Raw genomic sequence first — 25,908 nt, forward strand, 5'->3', positions numbered from 1 at the left:
GACAGTGGGATGAGGGCACCTATGACCCCCTGGGGGGATGATTCACCCGTGGTCTCTGGTGATGCTTCTTATGGTCTCCCCTGAAAACCATCTCCTCCAGAGGACTGAAGGAAGTCCCCAGCAAAGGACCTCTCCTTTGCATGGTTTGTCCGGTTGATTGCAGAAGCCATTCCCTTTCAGTTAATGACTGAAGAGGATACCAGACACAAAATGCTCAGTTACCTCCCAAGGAGATTGTGGCAGTGCCGGTGCACAAGATCCTTAGTTACTGTTGAGAATGTGGGAACACTCCCTCACAGTTCCTCCCAAGAACAGGAAAGCAGATGTGGTTTATCTTGTCCAGAAGGCTCTTGGATTTGACAAGTGCCAGCTAGTCTACCAACTGGTGGTAGTTGAATTCGCTCTCAAGAAGACAAAGCATTCTTGGATCCATTCCTCAGTAACTGATTGACAGAATTATGCACATAATTGAAATGAAGAGCAATCAAGTTATGTAGCTCCAGATTGGCTTCGGAGACCATGGTATGCAGATGAAGACTTCAGCTTAACCATCCCTTGCATCTGCCGGAGGCTTGAGGGCTCTTGGTATATGGTCTGATTTTTCATGAAAGATTCATTTCCTTTCTTACTGCTTGGCTCTTGAGTTGAGGTCATGCTTGAAGAAGAGAGACTACTCTGCTTCTTTTATTTCTATTCTACTTAAGACTCATAAGACTTCTACTTCTCTGGCTTATATGCAAGTCATTCTGCTCAGATTCACATGTTTTCCTCTGGCATTCTAACGTGCTTTCATTTTAGGTTTTCTTCAGAGGAGTCTGGACAAGGGCTTGGCCTTGAATTTTCCAAGTGGCGATCTCTTGATAGAGACAAGATTCGGGGAGTTTCGATAGCAACTTGCCTAGATGTGTTGAGATTTCTTCATGGAATTTGATTGGCCTCCTTTTAAGCCTTTGGTTCCTCAATGGGATCTCAATCTTAATCTGGTTTTCACAGCTTTAGTTTTGCTTCCCTTTGAGCCTCTGATATTTTTGCTTAATGATCTTTTCTTGAAAGTGGTCTTTCTAGTAGCTATATGTTCAGCTTGCATTATTTCTGAGATTCAGTCCTTGTTGTGCAGATGCTTTTCTAGTCATTGCACCAGATTTGGTGTCCTTTTATTTTGAACTTTCCTTTTTGCTGAAAGGAGGACTGTCAGGGCGCTAATAGGTCTTTCAGGATCATGGACCTACGTCAGGTGATCAGGTATGTTAAAGTGACTAGCTCTTTCCATAAAACAGATAGACTTTTGTGTTTGGCAGGCCAAGTAAAGGTGAGGTGGCTTTTCTCTGGCTACATAGTTCAAGGACACAGTTAACATCAGTATAGCTGCTTAAGGTCCGACTGACATTGGAGCTTATTTGTGTTCATTATAATAGCTTACAGTGGTGGTCTTGGATGGAAGCAATTACTGTTGTGCCACTGGACATTTACAGAGCAGAGACTTGGTTGTCCTTGCAGTTGCTTACAAAGCATTACAGATTGGGTATTTTGGCTAAGGAGGATGCAATTTATGGAGCTGGAATTCTCAAGGCAGCCTTATTTCTTCCCTCCCACATTAGTTGGGTATTGATACTTCCCACCTGCATGGACTGGACTGGTGCAGTAGGATGAAATAGGAAAGGAAAGTTTTACTACTTTAACCTTCTAGGTACCAACGTTCCATAAGTGGAACATTTTTTCATATACTTTTAATTACTTGCAAATTTTTTTATACCATATTTGGGTCTAGTTAACTAACATATGTAAAAAGGGGCATCAGGAAATAATTCTTTCAATGAGCAGGATCTTAAAGGATAATTTCCTTTCCATAAATTCTTTTACACCAGTCCAGGAACCTACTAGGAAGTTCAGCCATTTAGGTTTGTAGAAATGTACTTGTATCAGTTTTCATAATATATATTTTGCAGAGAAACAGGTCTTCGTTGGGCCTGAGGTGAGCACGTTTCTGTTCTTTTGTTTTCCTTCCGGTATTTTAACAAGTGCTTGGTTATAGGAGAATTTTCTCCCTTAATATGTTGGGGAGAAAATGTTGTTCACAAATAGATTATTATAGTCTGCTTTTTCAGTGCTTTATCAGGGGAATACTAGATTTCTTTCTGCTGCACACCCTCTAGGTAGTGGTAAGGATGTCACAAAGGAATTGTGCTTTCTGCCGCCATCTGCTGATAGGGGACATAACCCACCTATATGAACTGGACTAGTGTAGTAGGATACATGGAATGGAAATTAACAGGTAAACATTTTTCCTTAATTCAGGATCTGTTGGCATGCTAATCATCTACTTTAATATGAAATTGTATTAGTAACTAAGAATAGAGGAAAAATTTGATGTTAGAAATCTTGCAAAGCCGAACTTGCATGTGCAGTTTCTTGATTTTCTTGATTTTATATTCCACTTTTTGGCACTTCAAATCACTTTTACACTAGGGCAAAACTGACTAGTGTAATTGTTATATCCTAGTCACGCCTTGGAAAATGACTTCCTACCATGTTTGCTGCTTAAAGGAATCATATATTTTTAAGTTACAGGCAGTATGTATCCCCAGACTGAGTGAGTGATTTTATCCTGAAAATCCACCTGTACGTTCCTTTTTATTTTTTGGAGGGTGAGGGGAGGAGGATTTGAATCATGGATAAAGATCTTACAATATAATCAAATGTATTTTCTTAACAGACAATGCAGAAAGAATATCGCTTCAGCTCCATCTAGCTCTAACTTCAAATGTATCATGGATTCAGTGTCCCAGTCACTTGGAACTTATGAACCAGTGTCGGCATATAAATATCCGGGTGGACTCCCGTGGTCTCAGAGAAGGCCTACATTATACAGAGGTACTTAACTCCATAGTGCATTAAATGCTAATGAAATGTAAATCCAAAGCTTCTTCCTTTTTTTATCTTAATAAAATGTATTCTTCAAGGACAAGTATGATGTGTAGTCCTCACAGGTGGGTAATGTCAATCAACAGATTCTGGCTAGTGAAGATTATATAAAAGCTTATGCCATGCTCTACTGAGTAAGTGTATGCTGTCCTACATCACACAGGGCAGTTTTTCTGTGGAGCCCAACAGTCACGTGTTTTTCTTTGAGGAGAATTGTCTGAAATTGTGTTTTTGACATGAGGCCTCTCTTTTTACCTTATCTTACTCCTCTTAGATTCACTAGGTAGGTTTTATGATCAAGTTTTTGTTTTTTTTAAATTTTTGATTGAGTGCTTTGTGCATCGTTGTCTGCATCTCAGGTTTTTAAGTCATTTGATTTTGTCTGTAATTTAACACAGAAACCTATTTAGACCTATGTCCCAAAATGAAACGGGGGGGCCAGTGGCTTCAACAAGTGTCATGAATGGATCCACATAATAGATATGTACTCTGCCTTGGGGGAAAATGTAGGAAAATAACTCCCAGAGGACCTAGTTCTCTCTGGAAATCATGGAGAAGCTATTTTGGAAAAGTAAATCTGGTCTATTGGCATCAAAGAGCCCTGGAGCTGTACGAAATGCTGGCAGTACATCAAGGAGGCATTAATGTCCATTGACATCGAGCACCCATAGAGGCAAGGGAGAAATATTATCGTCTAACTGCTCCCCCCTTCCCCCCTTCCCATTTTATGAAAGTGAAGGATTCAACTTACTTAGTTCTCATATTGAGAAATAACAATGCCAGGTGCCAGGTTAAGTCTAAGAAGCTCAGTATCAATCCTTTTTGATATGCAGTACCAGAAGTGGGGAGATTCTGATTGCAGTCTGAGGGCAGCCCATTAATTTCACGAATTGCACCAGCCACCAGGTCCAACATGCCAGTCACCAATCTTTCTTAAGTGTTCTAAGAAGATATGACCTCTCCTCTTGCTTTCCATGTGGCTGGTGGGCGTGAGGATCGTTAGATGATCGAGGAGTTAAAAGGGGCACTTAGAGAAGATAAGGCCATTGCAGAAAGATTAAATGATTTCTTTGCTTCGGGGGTTTACTGAAGAGGATGTTGGGGAGATACTCATTCCGGAGAAGGTTTTCATTGGTAATGATTCAGATGGACTGAATCAAATCGCGGTGAACCTAGAAGATGTGGTAGACCTGATTGACAAACTGAAGAGTAGTAAATCACCTGGACCGGATGGTATACACCCCAGAGTTCTGAAGGAACTAAAAAATGAAATTTCAGACCTATTAGTAAAAATTTGTAACCTATCATTAAAATCATCCATTGTACCTGAAGACTGGAGGATAGCTAATGTAACCCCAATATTTAAAAAGGGCTCCAGGGGCACTTCATCTGAATAATCTTGAAATAGAAAAATATGCTGACCCAAGTACTTCAGCTCATTCTGCTGTCTGCTCGTATTTAAGAGATGACACTTGTCCCAGAAATTATGCACTCTCACTGTCACCAATCTGGGCCTTTCATTTGCCTTAGGCATGGGTGCTAGAGCTCTGTGGGCCCAGTCCAGTTTAACCTTGCCGCCTTTAAATGTAACATTAAGTAGTATAGGCAACCACGTTGCAAAAACCACCGCATCTGCACCTTCAGCGTGTTCCAGCACTCCTATGATTCTTAAATTATTTCGCCGATTCCAATTTTCTTAATCATGTTGCTTTTCGGTAGTCTCTTTCTCACAGGACAAGCAGGATGGTTGTCCTCACAAATGGGTGACATCGAGGATGGAGCCCACCACGGAAAACTTCTGTCAAAGTTTAAACAGAACTTTGACTGGCCCCTACTGGGCATGCCCAGCAAGGCACTGACCCTGCAGCCAGCAGGGGTCTCCCTTCAGTCTTCTTTTTTCCGCGCAGCAGTTGCCACGCGGTGAAAGGAGCTCTCTAACCACGTTCCTGACAGGAATTTGGAAGTTAATTTCCTAAGAAAATTTGCCCCTCAGGGGTCTCCCTTCGACAAATTTTTAGTCATCTTACGGAACCCGGTAAGTTTTTTGCCTTTTTCCATCGACTACCGTCGATTTTGGCCCTTGAGGCCTGTTGGCACTTACCGATCCCCAGCCTAAATTTTGGCTTCAGGCCATGGCAACGGGGTTCCGTCGTTGTCCGGATTGTACCCGGACTATGTCCATCACAGACCCCCACAGGGTTTGTGTAATGTGTTTGGGTAGTGAGCATGATGTCCTGACTTGCACCAAATGTGCCTTAATGACACCCAAGGGTCGCAAAGCCAGGATGGAGAAGATGGGGCTCCTCTTCCATGCACCCACCCCAACGCCATCGATAGCATCGACGTCATCGGAACCGGCACCGTCGAAGTTGTACCATCATCGTCAACCTTCCGGTGACCGTCCGCCATCGATCGCTTCTCGGCCGTCGACTCCCGTCCCTTCCCCGGATGGGCGAGGGGATCGGAAGGAAAAGCACCGCCATCGACGGCACAAGTCTCGGCCTGTCGAGGATCCACAGCCATCGACCTCTGCTCAAGCCGAGCCACCGACAAAGAAGCCGCGAACAGACCAGACACCCTCCATGTCTCGTTCGCCGGCATCGAGGAAACCCTCACCCTCCCGGGGTGCGGGGGCCGTGATCCCACCGGTTATGGTGGTCCCTCCGGCCCTGCCTCAGCCTCCCTCTCCCGTCGAGCCGGGTATGGTTACCCCTGGTCTCCGGGCAGAACTGGACCGGCTGGTCCAGGAGGCCATCGAGAAAGCGATGAAGAAATTGCAACCTCCATCGGCACCGTCTCCGGCACCGGTTCCAGTGCCGCCCCCGACACCGGCACCGGCTTCGCCACCGAGGAGGGAACCGACCACCGAACCGTTGATACAAGCGCTAGCACCGCTACTGAGCCGCATGGAGGCGCTCATGACGGCCCTTCCATCGGTGATTCCAGTACCATCGACAACACCACCGTCTCCGACTGGATTTTCATCGGCAGGAGAAACACCGTTCCGGATTCCCCCTTCCGGGGTGGTTCCATCGGTGCCTTCTGGTATATCTCCACCGATATATCCTTCGGTTCCATCCATTCCATGCCAGGCACCGATTCCATCGGCAGCACCGAAGCCATCGATGCCATTTCTGGTTCCACCTACGGCACCGATTCCACCTCGGTTTCCATCGATGCCTTCAGAGCCTCAGCCAGGTCCATCAGGGCTCCAAGCCCCACTTGATCCCTACGATACCTGGGGTGATGATGATGATACATCTTCTGACACAGATTTGCCTTCGCCACCATCTCCTACAGAGAGTAGAAAAAGATCTCTTCCTGAGGATCTATCTTTCATTAATTTTGTGAAAGAGATGTCAGAAGTTGTACCTTTTCAACTACAATCTGAAGCTGATGACAGACACCAGATGATGGAACTCCTTCAATTTCTGGATGCTCCAAAAATCATCGCTTCCATCCCTATACACCAGGTGTTTTTGGATCTGCTCAAGAAAAACTGGGAATCTCCTTCATCAGTGTCACCAGTTAACAAAAAAGCTGACTCCACCTACCTTGTCCAGTCAGCACCAGGTTTCCAAAAACCTCAACTGGATCATCGCTCTGTTGTGGTTGAGTCCGCGCAGAAGAAGGCCAAGCGTCTTAAGCCACACTCTTCTACCCCACCTACCAGGGACAACAAGTTCCTAGATAGTGTTGGACGGAAAGTCTATCATGGAGCTATGTTGATTTCACGCATAGCTTCATATCAACTTTACATGACTCAGTACAACAGAGCCATCCTTAAGCAGATGCAAGACTATGCTGACACGTTGCCAGACCAATACCAACCGCAGCTTCAAGCCCTTCTTCACAAGGGATTTGAGGCAGGGAAGCACGAGATTAGGACTGCCTACGACATATTCGATGCTTCCACAAAAGTTTCAGCCACAGCCATCTCAGCCAGACGTTGGGCTTGGTTAAAATCATCCAACCTTCGCCCAGAGGTTCAAGATCGTCTTGCTGATTTACCCTGCTTAGGCGATAATTTGTTTGGAGAGCAAATTCAGCAGAAACAACTCTCATCTGTCCCACCTGAGCTGACCTCCAAGCAACCGCAAAAGAAAGACTCTAAGAAGTCATTCTTTCGACCACGCCGTTATTACCCTCCATCGGCCAGGCCTCGTCCAGCTCGATCCTCTACTAGGCCTCAGCCGCGTCAGCCTAGGAAACAAAGGCCTGCTGTAGCCCCTCCTCCTGGGCCTGCGGCTGGCCTTTGACTCCCCTGTAGGGAACACATGCCAAACCCCTCTTCCGGACATCCCTGTAGGAGGTCGACTGTACCATTTTCTACAACCTTGGTTGCAGATCACCTCAGATCAGTGGGTGCTAACAATTATCGCACAGGGTTACCACCTCAACTTCATAACTCTTCCGGCAGACTCCCCGCCTCTTCAAGCGTGGAGTCTATCCACCCATTTGGCTCAATTACAACAGGAAGTATCCCTTCTTCTGCAATCAAATGCTATAGAACCCGTTCCTCCCTCTCAACGAGGCAAGGGATTCTATTCCAGATACTTCCTAATACCAAAGAAATCAGGGGGACTACGTCCCATTTTGGACCTTCGAGCCCTCAACAAATACCTTCAAAAAGAGAAGTTCAAAATGGTAACCCTAGGCGCGCTGCTCCCTCTGCTACAAAGAGGGGATTGGCTGTGCTCTCTCGACCTCAAGGACGCTTATACCCACATTGCGATCACACAATCCCATCGCAAATATCTGCGGTTTCTAGTAGGCCACGACCATTATCAATACCGTGCCCTCCCTTTCGGTCTAGCTTCTGCCCCACGAGTCTTTACCAAATGTCTCGTAGTGGTAGCAGCATTCCTAAGGAAGGAAGGGGTCCACGTCTACCCATACCTGGACGATTGGCTAATCAGGGCCTCCACCCAACAGATAGCTCAATCCTCCCTAAAATTGACTATTCAAACACTCCTTTCCTTAGGGTTTCTCGTCAATTACGAGAAATCTTGCTTAGTCCCGTCTCAAACCTTATCCTTCATTGGGGCAGACTTGGACACCTTACAGGCAAAGGCTTACCTTCCTCTTCAGAGGGTCCACACCCTAATGTCCCTGGCTCGCCAGCTCCAGTCTCAGAACACTGCCACGGCTCGCCAGTTCCTCATTCTCCTAGGGCACATGGCATCCTCGGTTCAAGTCACTCCCATGACCCGACTAGCCATGAGAGTAACACAATGGACTCTACGACACCAATGGATTCAATCTTTTCAGCCTCTGTCCTCCATAGTCACAGTCACACAAGCGCTGCGCCTATCCTTAACCTGGTGGACGACTCAGGTCAACCTCCTTCAGGGCTTACCCTTTCTTCCACCGGATCCGGAAGTAATCCTAACCACCGACGCTTCTCACATCGGTTGGGGAGCCCATGTGGACAACTTTCAAACCCAAGGGTTATGGTCCAAACAGGAAGCCGAACACCAGATCAATTTCCTGGAACTTCGAGCAATCCGCTATGCGCTCCGCACTTTCAAAGATCATCTCTTTCATCAGATAATCTTAATCCAGACGGACAACCAAGTGGCCATGTGGTACATAAACAAGCAGGGAGGCACAGGCTCCTTCCTTCTGTGTCAGGAAGCTGCGCAGATCTGGGCGGAAGCCCTCTCCCACTCCATGTACCTCAGGGCCACTTACCTGCCGGGAGTAGACAATGTATTGGCAGACCAGCTGAGCCGTGTCTTCCAACCACACGAGTGGTCACTCGATCCTCTGGTAGCAACCTCTCTGTTTCACAAGTGGGGTTCTCCCCGCATAGACCTCTTTGCGTCCCCTCAGAACCACAAAGTGGACGATTACTGCTCTCTCATTCGGAGCCAGCACTCTCGGCCGAGGGATGCATTCTCCTTCAAGTGGACAACCGGTCTGCTCTATGCATTCCCTCCATTCCCTCTTGTGTCAAAGACTCTCGTGAAGCTACGCCAGGACGGAGGAACCATGATCCTGATAGCACCTTACTGGCCACGCCAAGTATGGTTTCCAATACTTCAGGATCTCTCCATCCGCAGGCACATTCCTCTGGGAAAGGACCCGCATCTGCTCACTCAAAACGACGGATGCCTCCTCCATCCCAACCTCCAAGCCTTGTCCCTGACGGCATGGATGTTGAAAGGTTAGTCCTTCAACCATTTAACCTTTCAGATTCCGTTTCTCGGGTCCTGATAGCTTCACGAAAGCCTTCCACAAGAAAGTCTTATTCATACAAATGGAAAAGGTACACATCATGGTGCACTTCTCAGTCCCTTGATCCCCTTTCCTGTCCAATCTCCAAATTCTTGGACTATTTATGGCATCTCTCTGAATCAGGTCTTAAAACCTCTTCTATCAGAATGCATGTCAGTGCGGTAGCCGCCTTCCATAAGGGTATTGGGGGTAATCCTATTTCAGTACAACCCCTCGTAACACGCTTTCTTAAGGGCTTGCTCCATCTAAAGCCGCCCTTGCGTCCTCCGGCCCCATCCTGGGACCTTAACCTGGTTCTTGGTCGTCTTATGAAACCTCCTTTCGAACCTTTGCACTCCTGTGACTTTAAATATCTCACTTGGAAAGTGTTATTCTTTTTGGCTATTACTTCAGCTCGCAGGGTTAGTGAATTACAGGCCCTAGTTACCTATCCACCTTACACTAAGCTCCTGCAGGACCGGGCGGTACTCCGCACTCACCCTAAATTTTTACCTAAGGTAGTTTCTGAGTTTCATATCAATCAATCCATCATACTACCTATCTTTTTTCCCAGGCCCCACTCCAACTCTGGAGAGCAGACCCTGCATACCCTAGACTGTAAACGAGCTCTAGCTTTTTACCTAGACCGTACAGTTTCCCATAGGAAGAGCACTCAATTATTCGTCTCTTTCCATCCTAATAAGTTGGGACAACCTGTGGGTAAGCAGGCTCTTTCTTCCTGGTTGGCGGACTGCATTTCTTTTTGCTATGAGCAAGCTGGCATTCCTTTTCAAGACCGTGTTAAAGCACACTCTGTGAGGGCCATGGCGACGTCAGTGGCACACCTTCGATCGGTGCCGCTTCCTGACATCTGCAAAGCTGCAACCTGGAGTTCTCTCCATACCTTTGCAGCCCATTATTGTTTGGACAAGGCTGGAAGACAGGACTCCATCTTCGGCCAGTCTGTCTTGCGTAACCTTTTTCCAACCTGATGTACCAACACCCTTCCACCTACCCGGTTGGGTGCGGATGCCCTTTCCCAAATTTCTCCTCACTTATTGTGCCTGCTGCACACCGTTGGGTACATTTGGTGCAAGTCGGGACATCCTCAGCTCGGTACTCACCCATTTGTGAGGACAACCATCCTGCTTGTCCTGTGAGAAAGCAAATGTTGCTTACTTGATGTAACAGGTGTTCTCACAGGACAGCAGGATGTTAGTCCTCACGAAACCCGCCCGCCTCCCCGCGGTGTTGGGTTCGTTTTATTTTTACTTTCTAGGCACTGCCTGTAGCTTTGAAAATCAGACTGAAGGGAGACCCCTGCTGGCTGCAGGGTCAGTGCCTTGCTGGGCATGCCCAGTAGGGGCCAGTCAAAGTTCTGTTTAAACTTTGACAGAAGTTTTCCGTGGTGGGCTCCATCCTCGATGTCACCCATTTGTGAGGACTAACATCCTGCTGTCCTGTGAGAACACCTGTTACATCAGGTAAGCAACATTTGCTTTATGTGCTCTTTCCAAGGTCTCAAGCCGTTGCCTCGTAGTAAGCGACATTTTGAGTTTCCCCAACCGTGGAGACTACCTGTGATACCCAATCCACAACTGACTCCAGTTTAGCATCCAGGCTGGATTGGGTCTTGTTACCAAGTTGATTGATCTCAGACTTAACCGCCTCAGCAATATCTGCAGGCAAGGTCCTGTCTGCCATATTATCCTCATCAGAAGCCAGCTCCTCGCTGCAGGCCACATGCTCCACTGCCGATTTTCTACAGGTGCACTTAGCTCTTACCGTTTGCTTGCCCCAAAACATAGCAGGGACTTTTTACCTATCTTATCTGCTATAGTAGCCAAGCTTTGTTAAAAAAAAAAACAAGGAGGAAAAGCTGCTCAGAGTGTCAAGGAGCCAAGAGACCTGCAACTGCTTAGTTCAGCTGCATCACGTGACCATGCCTCTTCTGTGTTTTTAAATATCACCAAGCTCCTCCTATTTTGTTGCCACAGCTGCCCGCTAGAAGTTGGCAGAGGGAGGGGCTACAGCCAAAAGCCCAGCAAAAGTTACAGGAGGTTCTCAAATTGGTACCAGCCAGCTGGATCTCTTATCCTGTGGCCCAAGAGATTTGCTTCAATACCCTTTTTTCCTCTTGGTCTCTGGCCTTTGTGCTTCTTCAGTCAAGGGTCAGCTTGGCACCATTGCAGTATATCACAAGCATGTGGCATTCTTTAGTATCCAAGTCATGAAAGATTTGTGGCATTCTAAGCTTAGTAAATTTCCAGTGCCATAGTCCCTAACTCAATTCATGAAACTTCTCTTCAAGCCCCTCAAGGTGGAGGACGAAGTATTCCACCTGTAAAGTGGTGTTTCTGTTGGCCTTCACCTTGGCAAAAAGAGTAAATGAATTACATGCTCATTTTCAGCATATTTGCAGCTTTTTCACAAGGTTGTTGTGCAAACTCACACCAAGTCCCTTCCATAACTGGCATGTGCATTCCAAATTAACCAAGCTATTTTGCTGCCTACCTTCTTTCCAAGACCGCATGAACACACAGAATGGTTTTCCGCTAATTGGATTGCAAGAGGGTCCTAGTGTATAATCTAAAGAGGACTCAGTCTCACTGTCAAGCTTCTCAACTATTTATGTTATTGGATCACATTAGTTTGGGAAGGACAGTTGCTAAGCAAGTTCTCTGTAATTGGCTAGTGGACTGTATGGCTCTAATTGGCTAGTGGACTGTGTATGGTACAGTGGCTTCTGTGGCCCATCTGTGTATCACATCTATTGAAGGTTATATGTAAAACTGCTACTTGGTTGTCAGTTCACATCTTCATTCCCCACTGCTGTCTGAGCAGTATGTCTTGAGGAGACAATAGCTTTGAACATGCATTTCTGCACAACCGGTTCACGCAGTAGTCCTCTCTCCACCTGGTGGATTTAGGTTGTTTAAGTATTGCTCCTTAAGGCAATCCTCAGCTAAAGCTTAGGCTCTGGAAGGGCTTATGAGGCAGTGCGAGTGTGGGAATTCCCTTGTATGCTCAGTAACAGGTGAATTTTCAAAGGTATTATGCATATAAATATAATATATTATCATAATTTTCAAAAGCTATTTATATGTACTTAATGCGGGTAAAACTTATAGACAATTCAGTAGCATATATTGTATCCATTTTCAAAAGCCACTTAACGCGTCAAGTGCATTTATACATGTAGAACCCATTTTATGTGTGTAAATGCTTTTGAAAATAGAGTCCTAAGATTTTTACAGAGTTCTGAGAGTTGAGTCTGTGTTGATGGTGTCAGATGACATCCATGTGTTATGGCCGAGTCATTCTGTTGCCTATGGCGAACTCTGTTTACAGGTGAGCAAACTTGCTTTCTCTTTTCCAGCTAATTCTTATAATTTTCTGATTTTTTTCTTGTTTTTTTACAGGTGTGTGGCTATAATCTAGTAACTCCAAATGCAGGCCCTCTCTTCAGGATTCCTATAACTGTCATCATACCAACCAGGTCAGAAGCCTTGAATTTTAGTTATTTTCCTTGTCTTTTGTCTTAATTTCTTTTTGAAGTTAAGGAACAGTAAAAATTGAGACCTTGCAACACAGATACAGTAAGACTATAGACACTAAAATTCCGAGGAGGTAATATTCAGTAAGCTGGTTAGTGGATAAGTTATCTGACTATGGTAGCCAGATAAACACTGAGGAACAATTTTTAACATAATTTCTGTTGAGTTCAATTTTTCAGCTGTTTTAGACTTAAATAGGCATGCTGATTTCAAAACTGCAGTTAGTTTTTTTTTGTTTTTTTTTTACATCAAATTTTTTTCTCTACAGCCTATCTTAGGCCTGGATTTATCAAAATGCACTAAATATCCCATGTGATAGGAAAAGGGGTGTGTGTTTTGTATAGAGAAGTGAATGCTCTGCCCCAAAATCTTCAGCCCACTGTCCAGCCAACAATGGTAGATGGTAATCTAGAATTAATATGCAGGGATCAGACAGCAATTTTATTAAATCTAGGTGTCCTATCCAAGAAGCTATCCTCCTCATCCGCCAAGGATATTGACTTCAGATTCCCCTTTCTTACTTTTAACCAATAGTCTTATCCCTGCAAATATGCAGAAAAACTGTGGCCTGGGCAAATCTCATGTTTCTTGCATCTGTTGGAATGGATATAACAGAGGGATTCCGAATCTACCCATAGCTCCACAAAGTACAATCCCTTTGCCGTCCACATTTTAAAAACCCCACCATCTAACCCTGGCAGGAAATCCCTATTACCCACAAAAGTCAAGAAAGGATAGATAGTGGGACAACAATACATTTTCTCCACCAGGTCAACGCCTTTCGCAAGGCCGTCATCCAGAATACTGGGGGAAGCAGCAAGTTACAAGGCTCATAAGGAAAGGTCCAGTCTCTCATAAGATTATCCACATCAAATTTTCTCTGTCTAGAGATCCAATTCTTTATGTAACAAAAGAAGACGAGACTTCATAATGTGTTGTACTTGATCCGTGCTCTCTTATGATTCCAAACAAATGAACTGATCGAAATGACTGAATGTCTTTTTCCTTAACCCATAAAGGAATCATCTGTAGGCAGGAAAGCAATTTGGATAGGATCACCATTTTAACTAGGGTGCATCTCCTTATAACTGACCACGGCAAAGTACATCTTTTCAATTGGTCCTTCACTTTTTCAAGCATAACTCCCAAATTTACCTCATATAACTTAGATGATGAGCATGCCAATTGAATCCCCAGATAGCACAAACGATCCTTAGCCCACATAAGAGGGAAAGGCCACTCCCACTGTATCAACAGTGATTCATCTAACAGGAATGCCTTGATCTTAGTATAGTTAATCCATAAGCCACAAAGGCACCAAATTGTTCAAAAACCAAGACGATGTCCTTTTAGGGAGACCCTGAGATTACCCAGGAACAGCAGCATATCATCCGCATATAAGCCCAGCCTCATCCCAAGGCACCAAACAGAGATTTCAGAGATAGGACAAATAGTAGGGATGACTGGAGGCATCCCTGCCTTGTACCTTTACATAAAGCAAATGGCTCATATAAGTTCCCATTAATAAGCAACTCTGCCATTGGGTTATACCCATTTGGTAAACTTGTCCAATGTACCAAATTTCTTCGAGAAACACCAGAGATAAAGCCATTCCACACAGTCGAAAGTCTCTGTGTCTAGGCTGATTATGGTATTGCAGAGTGAGTTTAATGCCTTTATTAAACAGTTGGGTACAGTAGGGCGTGTTCTCCCTGAACGCCGCAAGAACTCTTGCTGAGAAATCCGGGAACAGCAAGATTTTATTACTTTCATACATCAGTTCTTGCTTCCTCCAGTATGCTTTCAAAATCTTGGCTTTGTCAAGACAATTAAGGTATTTGGCAATCATCTGCCTGGGTCTCATGTGGGATGCCTCATTCACCCCCAGTCGGTGCGCACATTTCACAATAATGCTGCGCCCCATTCCAGATTTCACCAAAGCCTCTGGCAGCATTTTCCAAACCAGTTTAGGAGTTCTTCCCCCTGTAACTACTCAGGCAAACTGAGTACCCATTATGTTCCTTCTGCTGCGATTTTCCAATTCATTCAATTTATTTTCCAACTCTAAATTTTGTTTGTAGTAGTTGAGCAAATTGGGGTAGATTTTCCACTTGTGCACACCACGTCCATGTGCACGCGCTTCCTGGTGCGCACACATGGACACGCCAATTTTCTACCATGAGGGTGCCGGCACATGCATGGTATGTGAGATGTGCACCGGATTTTATAATCCGTGCACGTATGTGCGGGCGGCACGCGAGGAGGGCATTTTTGAAATTCTGCCCGGTGGCGCATTCTGGCCCTCCCCAGTTCCCTCCCAGTCCGCTCCAATTAAGGGAGCTACCCTTCCCCCCCACCTAACTTCCCTTCCCCTTCCCCTCTGCTCCCCACCCCCTAAACCCTACCTTTTTCTTTTTTTTTCTTCTTTATTTATTTATTTATTTATTTATTTGAAGTCTTTTCTATGCTGTCGCTAAGATATATTTATTTATTTATTTATTTAAAGTCTTTTTTATACCGAAGTATAGCAAAAAATGCCTTCACTCCGGTTTACAGAATAACAACTTGATACATACAACGAGTTTGATACATATAACTAACAATATGAAAGAGAATCCAAATAAAACAAGCAATGAACAATATAAATGGGTAACATGTAAACAAGATGTTACGGGGACTATTAAGTAATTATTTTAGGTTGAACAAGTCTAACTATGTATAAATATTGCTTATCAGGTTGAAAATAATAATAATAGTAAATATATATCTAACTATGTAAAATATTGCCTGAACCGGTTATAATAAAGTGCTGATGCATTAATTCTATGACAAGATATATATACCATCGCAACGGTTTACATGTAGGCACATAAGTAATGTTGGAGTAAGCGTACTATAGTACATTCTAACAGGTGCAATTAAGTTTCTGTTACATTATATCATCAAAATATGCATAAATGTTTAGTGATGTAGGTTCTGGCCAGGTGTACCTGGAAGGTACTTTCCAGGTAAAAAATCTCATTTCCTGTGTTTCATTATTACGTTAGTTGTGTGCTAAATTTATTAAAATATTGTAATGCACATTTATGAGAATAGTGCTGTGTGCCGGTGCTCTTCTGTTTATTCCAGTGTATTTTCTATTCTCCGGTCTCTTTATACAAGGCTTGGTTAAAAAGCCATGTCTTTAGACTTCTCTTGAATGTTTTGGGGTCTCTCTGTAATCTGATCTCCAAAGGCATTGTGTTCCAGAGTGTGGGTCCTGCTAAAGACAAAGCCCTTTCTCTTACCTGGGTTAGTCTCGCTGTCTTGACTGAGGGAATGGTTAAGAGAGCTTTGTTTGCTGAACGAAGGTTCCTGTGTGGTACGTGTACCCGTAGTGCAGTGTTTAGCCAGTCTGCTTTTTCATCATGTATTAGTTTATGTATGGTGCATAGTGCTTTGTATTTTATCCTTTGTTCTATGGGTAGCCAGTGAAGTTCGGCCAGAGTTTATTTGGTCTCTTCTTCTTTTTCCAGTTAGTATTCTGGCTGCTGTGTTTTGTAGAATTTGAAGTGGTGTTATTGTTGTATTTGGGAGTCCTAGACAAAGTGCATTACAGTAATCGGTACTGGTGAAAACTAGTGCCTGAAGCACTGTTTTAAATCTGCAGGAGTTAGTAGCGGTTTAAGTTTTCTAAGGATCATGAGCTTAGCGTAGCCTTCTTTTACTTTTAGTGATATGTGTTGTTTTAGATTAATTTCGGGGTCCATTATTATTCCAAGGTTCTGTACTTTTTTCGCTAGTTCTATTTTCTGGTTGTTTTGCAATTTACTTCAGCTCCCGGCCAGCTGCCAGCGCGCGAGTCTCTGGGACAGGGAACAATGGCGCTGTCCTGGCCCGACTCTTCGAAGAACCCCCGGCACTTGTGTGCACACTGGGCTTTACGTGCGTGGTCAGGCCCCTTCGAAAATTGGCTCGGCGCACGTAAAGCTTGGATTCTAAACACTGCAGTTGAAAATCTGCCTGAATGTGTGTACATATCTCCCAAGCATTCCTTATGCAGATCCACTTTCCATCAGGTTAACCTGGTTTCCATCGAGGAAGAACTGTAGTTTTGTAATTGGTCGTTCAATGCGGATGACACTGTTTTCGTTATTTCATGCAGTAGAATCCCTGAAACACCCTCTGAGGCCACAAATGACTCTACCATCTTGTCATCGGGTAGGCCCTCTCTCTCCACCAAGGATTTCTTCTGCCTGGTCATCATGTCAGCACTCTGCTTTGCAACAAAATTGTCCATTCAATACCAGAGCGGACCCTTCACAGGAAAAAAAAAAAAAAAAAATCACATGATTGGGCAGAATAGATTCCCAAGGAGCAGTGGAGCCTGACAGCCCACTAGCTTTGCTGCTACTATCGGTTTTTAATATTTTTTTTTTTTAATTCACAGTGCTAAACTGGATATCTTTTGAAGATATCCAGTTAACTAGTAATTTCTCCAGCCACACAAGGCCAGATAACTTTAGACCAGCTCTGAAGTAGTGATAGTTAAAGCAGGATTCGTGTATTCTCTGTCTCCAGTTGATAAAGTTACTACTAATTGAGCAGCAGTATTATATATCCTATTGGCCTGTCCTGTGATTTGAATTGGGATAAAGCAGAAAAAAGACCATTTTATCTGAGGCATTGACCTAGAAGATGTGGTAGGCCTGATTGACAAACTGAAGAGTAGTAAATCACCTGGACCGGATGGTATACACCCCAGAGTTCTGAAGGAACTAAAAAATGAAATTTCAGACCTATTAGTAAAAATTTGTAACTTATCATTAAAATCATCCATTGTACCTGAAGACTGGAGGATAGCAAATGTAACCCCAATATTTAAAAAGGGCTCCAGGGGCGATCCGGGAAACTACAGACCGGTTAGCCTGACTTCAGTGCCAGGAAAAATAGTGGAAAGTGTTCTAAACATCAAAATCACAGAACATATAGAAAGACATGGTTTAATGGAACAAAGTCAGCATGGCTTTACCCAGGGCAAGTCTTGCCTCACAAATCTGCTTCACTTTTTTGAAGGAGTTAATAAACATGTGGATAAAGGTGAACCGGTAGATATAGTATACTTGGATTTTCAGAAGGCGTTTGACAAGGTTCCTCATGAGAGGCTTCTGGGAAAAGTGAGAAGTCATGGGATAGGTGGCGATGTCCTTTCGTGGATTGCAAACTGGCTAAAAGACAGGAAACAGAGAGTAGGATTAAATGGACAATTTTCTCAGTGGAAGGGAGTGGACAGTGGAGTGCCTCAGGGATCTGTATTGGGACCCTTACTGTTCAATATATTTATAAATGATCTGGAAAGAAATACGAGTGAGATAATCAAATTTGCAGATGACACAAAATTGTTCAGAGTAGTTAAATCACAAGCAGATTGTGATAAATTCCAGGAAGACCTTGTGAGACTGGAAAATTGGGCATCCAAATGGCAGATGAAATTTAATGTGGATAAGTGCAAGGTGATGCATATAGGGAAAAATAACCCATGCTATAATTACACGATGTTGGGTTCCATATTAGGTGCTACAACCCAAGAAAGAGATCTAGGTGTCATAGTGGATAACACATTGAAATCGTCGGTTCAGTGTGCTGCGGCAGTCAAAAAAGCAAACAGAATGTTGGGAATTATTAGAAAGGAATGATGAATAAAACGGAAAATGTCATAATGCCTCTGTATCGCTCCATGGTGAGACCGCACCTTGAATACTGTGTACAATTCTGGTCGCCGCATCTCAAAAAAGATATAATTGCGATGGAGAAGGTACAGAGAAGGGCTACCAAAATGATAAGGGGAATGGAACAACTCCCCTATGAGGAAAGACTAGGGGGTTAGGACTTTTGAGGACTTTTGAGGACTTATGAGGAAAGACTTCAGAGGTTAGGACTTTTCAGCTTGGAGAAGAGACGACTGAGGGGGGATATGATAGAGGTGTTTAAAATCATGAGAGGTCTAGAACGGGTAGATGTGAATCGGTTATTTACTCTTTCGGATAGTAGAAAGACTAGGGGACACTCCATGAAGTTAGCATGGGGCACATTTAAAACTAATCGGAGAAAGTTCTTTTTTACTCAACGCACAATTAAACTCTGGAATTTGTTGCCAGAGAATGTGGTTCGTGCAGTTAGTATAGCTGTGTTTAAAAAAGGATTGGATATGTTCTTGGAGGAGAAGTCCATTACCTGCTATTAAGTTCACTTAGAGAATAGCCACTGCCATTAGCAATGGTTACATGGAATAGACTTAGTTTTTGGGTACTTGCCAGGTTCTTATGGCCTGGATTGGCCACTGTTGGAAACAGGATGCTGGGCTTGATGGACCCTTGGTCTGACCCAGTATGGCATTTTCTTATGTTCTTATGTTCTTATGGTCCAGAATTTGGTTATGCTCCCATTCCCATCAAAGGCTTTTTTGGTTGAGCCAATATAGTGTGTGTGTGTATGTGTATATAGATATATATATAGAGAGAGAGAGAGATTTTTACAATTGCCTAAATAGACACATATCAGGCAATATAACTTTTGTCTAAAGTGTTCAAGTGCTTATAAATAAAAAATGTTTGGAATGAGTACTAATGTGTAGTATAACTAAATTGTAAATACATTTATTCATAACTTATATATGTCAATTTATAAAACTTATACATAAACATCTAAATATATATATAAAAATACTGTACCACACAATGTGCAATAATTGCCAAATATTCAAAAGCAATATATCAGAATATCAGTATCACAATATCAGAGAAACACCCCCTTGATTCATTCATATGTCGAAATTGAAACAAGGTTGTAAAAGTTCAATGGACTCAATGATATGAGCTGCAGAATCTTTTATCTTTAGTGCAAACGAAGTCTCAGATGCAAGAAATGGTGCAGTGCTATCCCTGACAAAGGCCCTCATTTCAGCAATAATGACTTCCTCAGGGACCTCTAACAATGAAGGCACTGCTGACAATTATCCTATAAAATGGCGTGTGTCATTTATACTGTTTACTTTGACAAGCTCCATGGTACAGGTTCAGTAGTTAGGCGTTAATACCGCTTAGAATCTGCCTTCCTCCTCCTTGGCGAACCTCTGAAGGAATCAAAATGAGGCCGGTCTAACGCAGCTTATGATATTGGCCCCATTAATTCTCTAGAGCTCTCTTCTATCATGCAGGAACCTTTATTCTCAAAATCACAAGTATTATCTCACCCTTACTTTTATTTTGACAAGTCTATTATAATGGGTTAGAAAAAAATGTAGTCATGCTCGATCCACGACAATGGATTTTAGTAGTGAGATATACAGTTGCCAGCTTGGGAAAGCTCTCTGTGAAGGTCTCACCTAAAAACATCACATTAAATTATCAGACTTGAGAATAGTGCAAAGTTTTGTGTTATCCCTTTTTTCTGCATCTGAAGAGTAAAATGAAGCAATTTCTATGTGATAGTGCTACTTCAGAAGCATGAATAATGAAGCAAGGTAGAACCACTGAAATAGTTTTACTGGTAGGTGGTATATAAACAAACCTGCAGTTAGGGAATATCCAGCGTCACAAAACATTGTTTCCTGTACTTCAGATTGAGTGAGGTTAGAATTCCGAAGCCATAATCTTCTCTACACAAATGAGCAGGAGCTCCTTTAGAAAGTGTATAATTCCTAATCCCAAATGGCAAAATACAAAGATGATGCAGATTTTCCTGCAGAAACAAGGCATGAGGCATCAAGGAGATATACTATTACAGATTTGGCCATAGAGGAACTTGCAGTATGTTTCCCCTCCATGTCCTCTTTATGGGACCTATTTTAACATTTAAAAACAAAACAAACTAAAGGGGTACTAGTGGCACTGGTTTGGTTCACATGGTTGCTTTATGCACATGTAATGGGTTTGAGGTTTGAGCAATCTCTAAAATGTCTAGAAGTCAGAGATGATCTAATCCAAGGCATGTTATCATTGTAGGACCAACTTCCAGTTTTTATCCTTTAACATGACTTTAGCAAGGGTAAGTTTAGCTACTGAAGGCTTTTCATCGTCCTTGCTGTTTTCCCTATTATAAGTATTTCCATATCATATATTCATGTTTGGCATTCTTTTGAATCATTTTGCAAAGCTTCATCAAACTCCTAGCTATGCAGATATTTCTGGAACTTTAGCTGCTTTACAAAAAAGAGGCTAGTAAAAGGTTTTATGCACAATTAAATGTGGATGTAGATATCAATAATATGTTAGAAAGACAGTCAATGGAAACTGTCTCTTGATATGAATTGTACATCCTTAAGAGTGGTTTTATCTGTTGTGGATGCTAAATTTGTTCATGATGATTTCAATAATGGTGCCTTTTGAACCTATTACAAGGATGATGATTAAAGTTCTTATCTTAAGAATGCTTTTTCTAGTCTGAAAAACATTAGCAAGATGTTTTTAAATTAATCTTCCAATTAGAAATCCAATTAATCTAGCATATTCTACTTAAACAGACATGATTTCTACTTTTACTTGGAAGTAATCAAAATGTTATTGAGATATTTAGAGGTCTCAATTTTTTTTTCCAGAAATTCAGATAAATTCTTCATTTATTTTGGAGGAGTATAAAAAGTTTAGGTGATAACCAAACCAACAGTTGTAAGTTGGACAAAGGAGTCGATGATAACAGCATATATATTAAAAGGAAATTAGGCACTATCAGAAATCAGAGCCCATTCAAAAGGAGATCAGTCATCCTCCTTGGGCGTAAGAAGGAGTTGTATATGTGGCATTTATAAAGTGGCCACAAGATCCACATTACTTTTATGACTGGAATGTTTTCATGAAAAAGAATACTGCTTACTGCACGGAGCGGCAGTAGCCACAGAGGCATTCACGGAGCGGGATGCCAGTGGCCGGTGGTAGGTGTCCACCTTCACGGAGCGGAAGGATGAAGGGCAGCCATCTCCCAATTAAAAAAAAAAAAAAGAAAAAAAACAGGGATGGGTTCATGGGCTATAGGTATTACCAATTATTAGGCTTTTCAATATTTGATGATAGTTAATGTGACTTTCAAGGCATACTTCACTTTCAATGCATATCCAGCATAGCTCCCTGCTTCAACGACAGGGGAGAAGAAAAACTAATACTTCACACATATCCAGCATTGCCCTCTGCTTCATGGCAGAGAGCTATGCTGCCGCTTACCCAACTAATAAAACTTAATATTTCACTTGGAAGCAGCTCCATCACTGCTCTCTACATTAATAGTGGGGGTGAAAGGGAATTAGAACCTAAGGTTAGTAAGAACCAAGGGAAACAGATAAGTATGAGAAAAAATAAGTGTGAAGCTTGCTGGGTACACTGGATGGACCGATTGGTCTTCTTCTGCCGTCATTTCTATGTTTCTATATATATGTTATAAAGCAAGCATTCTATATGCATGCTGCTTATCCTCCCATCCAGAATAATTGGACTTTGGTACTTTCCAATAGTTGTGCCCAAGCCTCTGCTATCGATGTTGGCAACCCTCCTAGAGTGTCTGGACGTCCTGGGAGCCCTACCGATGCGGCTGGGGCCCGAAGGGCCATCGATGCCCTGTTGGCCACAGATGCCCTCCAACGAAGCGATCCCACTCCTCTGGTCTTCCGAGGAGGATGAGGTCAATGGGGCTGGGTACCCTCGCCCACAGTTCCCTGAGCTGCTGCCGGGCCAATGATCCCCCTTGATGCCGGGGGATACATCAGTGTCGCCAGTACCCCTTGCGTCCTCCAAAGCCCTCAGAGCCCAAGATCGATGTCCCTCAAGGCTCTCGGCGCCCCGGCCCAAGTGAGGAAGAAGGTCCTTATGACCCTTGGGGTGATGACTCCACAGACTTGTCCTCAGAGTACTCAGACGACTCCCTCTCGGAGTCTTCTCCCCCAGAGGAGCAGCACCGTTCACCACCTGAGGACCTGTCATTTGCGTGGTTTGTTAGGGCTATGGTTGAGGCCATTCCCTTTCAACTCCTCATGGAGGAGGATGCACATCACAAAATGCTAGAAGTCCTCCAGTTCATTGACACTCCTAAGGAGATTGTGGCAGTTCCGATCCATGATATTTTTAAGAAGCTTCTCCGTATGTGGGAACACCCCATCTCCAATTCCCCAGTTTATAGAAAGGCCGATGCCACCTATTTGGTGCAACATGCCCTAGGGTTCGAGAAGAGGCAGCTCCCCCACCAGTTGGTGCTAGTGGAGTCTGCCTTAAAGAAAGCCCGTCATTTCCGCACCCATGCCTCCACTCCTCCGGGACATAAGCATAGGGAACTCGATGCCATAGGGAGGAAAGTCTTCCAAGGTGCCATGCTGGTCTGCTGCATTGCAGTTTACCAACTTTACATGACTCAATACAACCGTAATCTCTGGAAGCGAGTCCAGGATTTTGCAGAGGACCTTCCCCAGCAGCAGCAAGAAGCACTTGTAGCTATTACCTCACTGGGTTTGAAAGCAAACAGGTCTCCCCGCAATGCACCCACTGTGCGCTGCTGTCTTGCAGCTATTATGGGCTCACCAGACACCGATTGATGACCACAAGGCTTGGGAGGTAATCACAGGGTGTCGGGACCCACAAACTCTCAGTCCTCTGGCTGAGCCCTCCTGCAAACAAGAGGTAGGTCTCCCCACAATGTTCCTGTCTAAAGATCTACATTTGTTCCCTCCTACTCATCTGCCCACCCCTTCTCCTTTTCTGCTCTCTTGTTGCCCTTCTTCCTTCCCCTTGCTCTCCCTCCTGCCTGCCTACCTTTCTTTGTCTCCTCCTTCCTCCTTCCTCCCCTTCCCCACCTCATTCCCTTCTCTCCATTTCTCCCCTTCCTCTTCCATCTTTTTTTCTTACCATTTATTCCCTCCATCTGACATTCCTTTCTCCTGCATTCTTCCTTTTTCTTTGCTTCCTGCTGGTCTCCTTCCTTTCACTGCCTTCTACTCTTTTGAAGGATTTATTGTACAAGTTACTCTAAGAGTAGTACTATATACCAGTAGATTGAGTAGTGTAAAACCTTAACTGGATCATTCTTTCTGCTGACCAGTTGATGATCAGGTTTGAGAGAGATTTCTGTTTTGGTCAGAGCATGCGAGACTGCCATTTGGTATACTTGAGATTGAATTTCCAGTCTACATACTGAAGTCTTTAAGAGCCTGTCTCTCCATAACCAGGAGAGAAAAGCTTTGGAGACAAGGTAGAAGAGACTTTGTCCAAGGTCAAGAACAGCTGGACTGCATTGTTCTTCATGTCCCTTGCTGTCACTGAGAGACCTCAAGAAAAATTTCAACAGAATAAGACCATTTCTTATAAGAACTATTTTCTGGATCTTCCCAGTAGCAGGACCTTGATTACTTCAGGAAAGGATAAACCAAGGTTGCTCACTGAGCTACTGAAATACTCCTTCAGCCACTAAATTTAAGTACTGAAATACCTTTCCTAGAATTCCATTCTTTGTGGTAATTACTTTAGTTCAGGGTTTTCCAAACTTTTAGCCTGTATGATCCTATTTTAGCACTTGAAAGTTCAGATGACCCCAAAAGAATGACTAAAACATAATAGGGGTAGGGTCCCCATCTAAAAATTACTCCAGTCTCCTCCTCTCCGTACCCAGTTAATCTATTCTCACAAATTCAGCCCTTTCCAGCTGATCCTTACTCTAAATTTCCACCCCTCCAGAGATTCTTCTTGAATCAGGAGAGAACAGTTATTTTGTCAAACCACCCCCAACAACTCTATCACTCCTACTCTTAACCTCCTCTCCCTCCAGCAGACCTCCTTTCTGAACCTTTGCCCCTATAACTGATCCCCTCTGACATCCCCCAGGTCCTCTTACCTCTCCAGAAACCCTCACCCACTTTTTACCCCTTTTGTTTCTCCCCAGCTACTTCTCTTACCCCAAGCCCTTCTTATCCCAACTGATCCTCTGCATTCCTCTCATCCCATACCCTCACTCTAATCACATCCACTTTTTATCAACTCCCTACTTTACCTCATCCTCTCCAACCCTTCTCTCACATCACCCCCAGCTGATCTTGTCTCACCCCATCAACCTTTTATTTGTTTGTTTGTTTGTTTATTTACTTACTTACTTACTTGTTTTTAAAATTTGTGACTCATTAATCCACAGACCTTAGCAGGTAACAAGAATTACATAATAAAAATACAGTAAGTTACAAGCAGTACAAAAACTTAAAAATTAAACATTAAAATGTTAAATACAACTGCAAAAAATTCACCCTCCACAGTCTATCCTTCAGCTGATCCAACCGTCAAACCCTTCTTGCATCTCATCCTTTCCTTCACACAGCACCAGGGCCAGCAGCAGCATTTTCCTTTGGGCCCAGGCCAAAGGTTGATGACCACTGGTAAGAAGAGAGGGCAAGAGGGATGACTGGGGCAAAACTTTTCTCTTGGCTAGATTCAAGTGGTGGATAAGAAGGAGAGGATCAGTTGCAATCTTCACTGGCCTATGCAGACTCAGCCTTTCCATCCAGTCATGGCTAGTCCCAAGCCCAGTGGTGATCTGCAAGCTCCAGCAGCATTAGTAATGAAGGTCAGCTCGGGGCCTGTGAGCCAGTGCAAGATCACAGGCCCTGCATGGATCCCAGTACCTCCTCACATAGGGCTTCCTGTTACCATAGAAACTCATATGAGGGCAGGGTCTGTGAGTGTGTACTGGTTTACAAACCCCACATTGCCTTCCAATACTAATGCTGCTGCTTCTGGTGCCTTAAGAGCATTGTAAACATACAATTGAATGAGAGTACACAATCTTTATTATTAAATGTTACACAGCATTCACAATAAATAACATTAAATCACTCATACCCATCCACATTCATTCACTTATTAAAATAGTGTAACAGGATGAACAAACACCTGTGGTTGAGCAATGATTTACAATACAGCAATTAAATTGACCTAATGTCTGTTATATAACAAAAAAATAAAATGATTATATAACTTCAATTATCACTTATGTCAATTATGCTATTCCCAAAACTCAATAAAATGAACTCATAGTCACAATGATTTCTTCAACAGTTTTATCCATCAGTTGACTGCCATGTTCACTGTGAGTGTTGATCTTCTTTCTATTGATGTAGGCCAATACTTGCATTGTGCAGCCTTTACCAGTGCTGAAACTTCCCTTAGTTTTCCAAACGACCGATGTTTCACAAATCACCCTACAAGAGGCC

At 43.5% G+C, this 25,908-nt stretch overlaps 1 protein-coding gene across 5 annotated transcripts in view; it reads left to right on the forward strand.

Moving 5' to 3' along the window:
- The window catches only part of TPP2 (tripeptidyl peptidase 2), a 315,654-nt gene that overhangs the window by 122,607 nt on the left and 167,139 nt on the right, over positions 1-25,908 (forward strand). For all 5 annotated transcript variants that reach the window (XR_003857142.1, XR_003857143.1, XM_029604520.1 and 2 more), the window contains exons 14-15: positions 2,714-2,871; positions 12,564-12,640. Coding sequence is in view for 3 of the 5 variants with exons in the window: in XM_029604520.1 (XP_029460380.1) it covers positions 2,714-2,871; positions 12,564-12,640 (235 nt within the window). In the remaining 2 variants the exon portion in view is untranslated. The remainder of the gene's footprint in view (positions 1-2,713; positions 2,872-12,563; positions 12,641-25,908) is intronic.

Source organism: Rhinatrema bivittatum, chromosome 5 (genome assembly GCF_901001135.1).
Source record: "Rhinatrema bivittatum chromosome 5, aRhiBiv1.1, whole genome shotgun sequence".
Lineage (NCBI taxonomy): Eukaryota > Metazoa > Chordata > Amphibia > Gymnophiona > Rhinatrematidae > Rhinatrema > Rhinatrema bivittatum.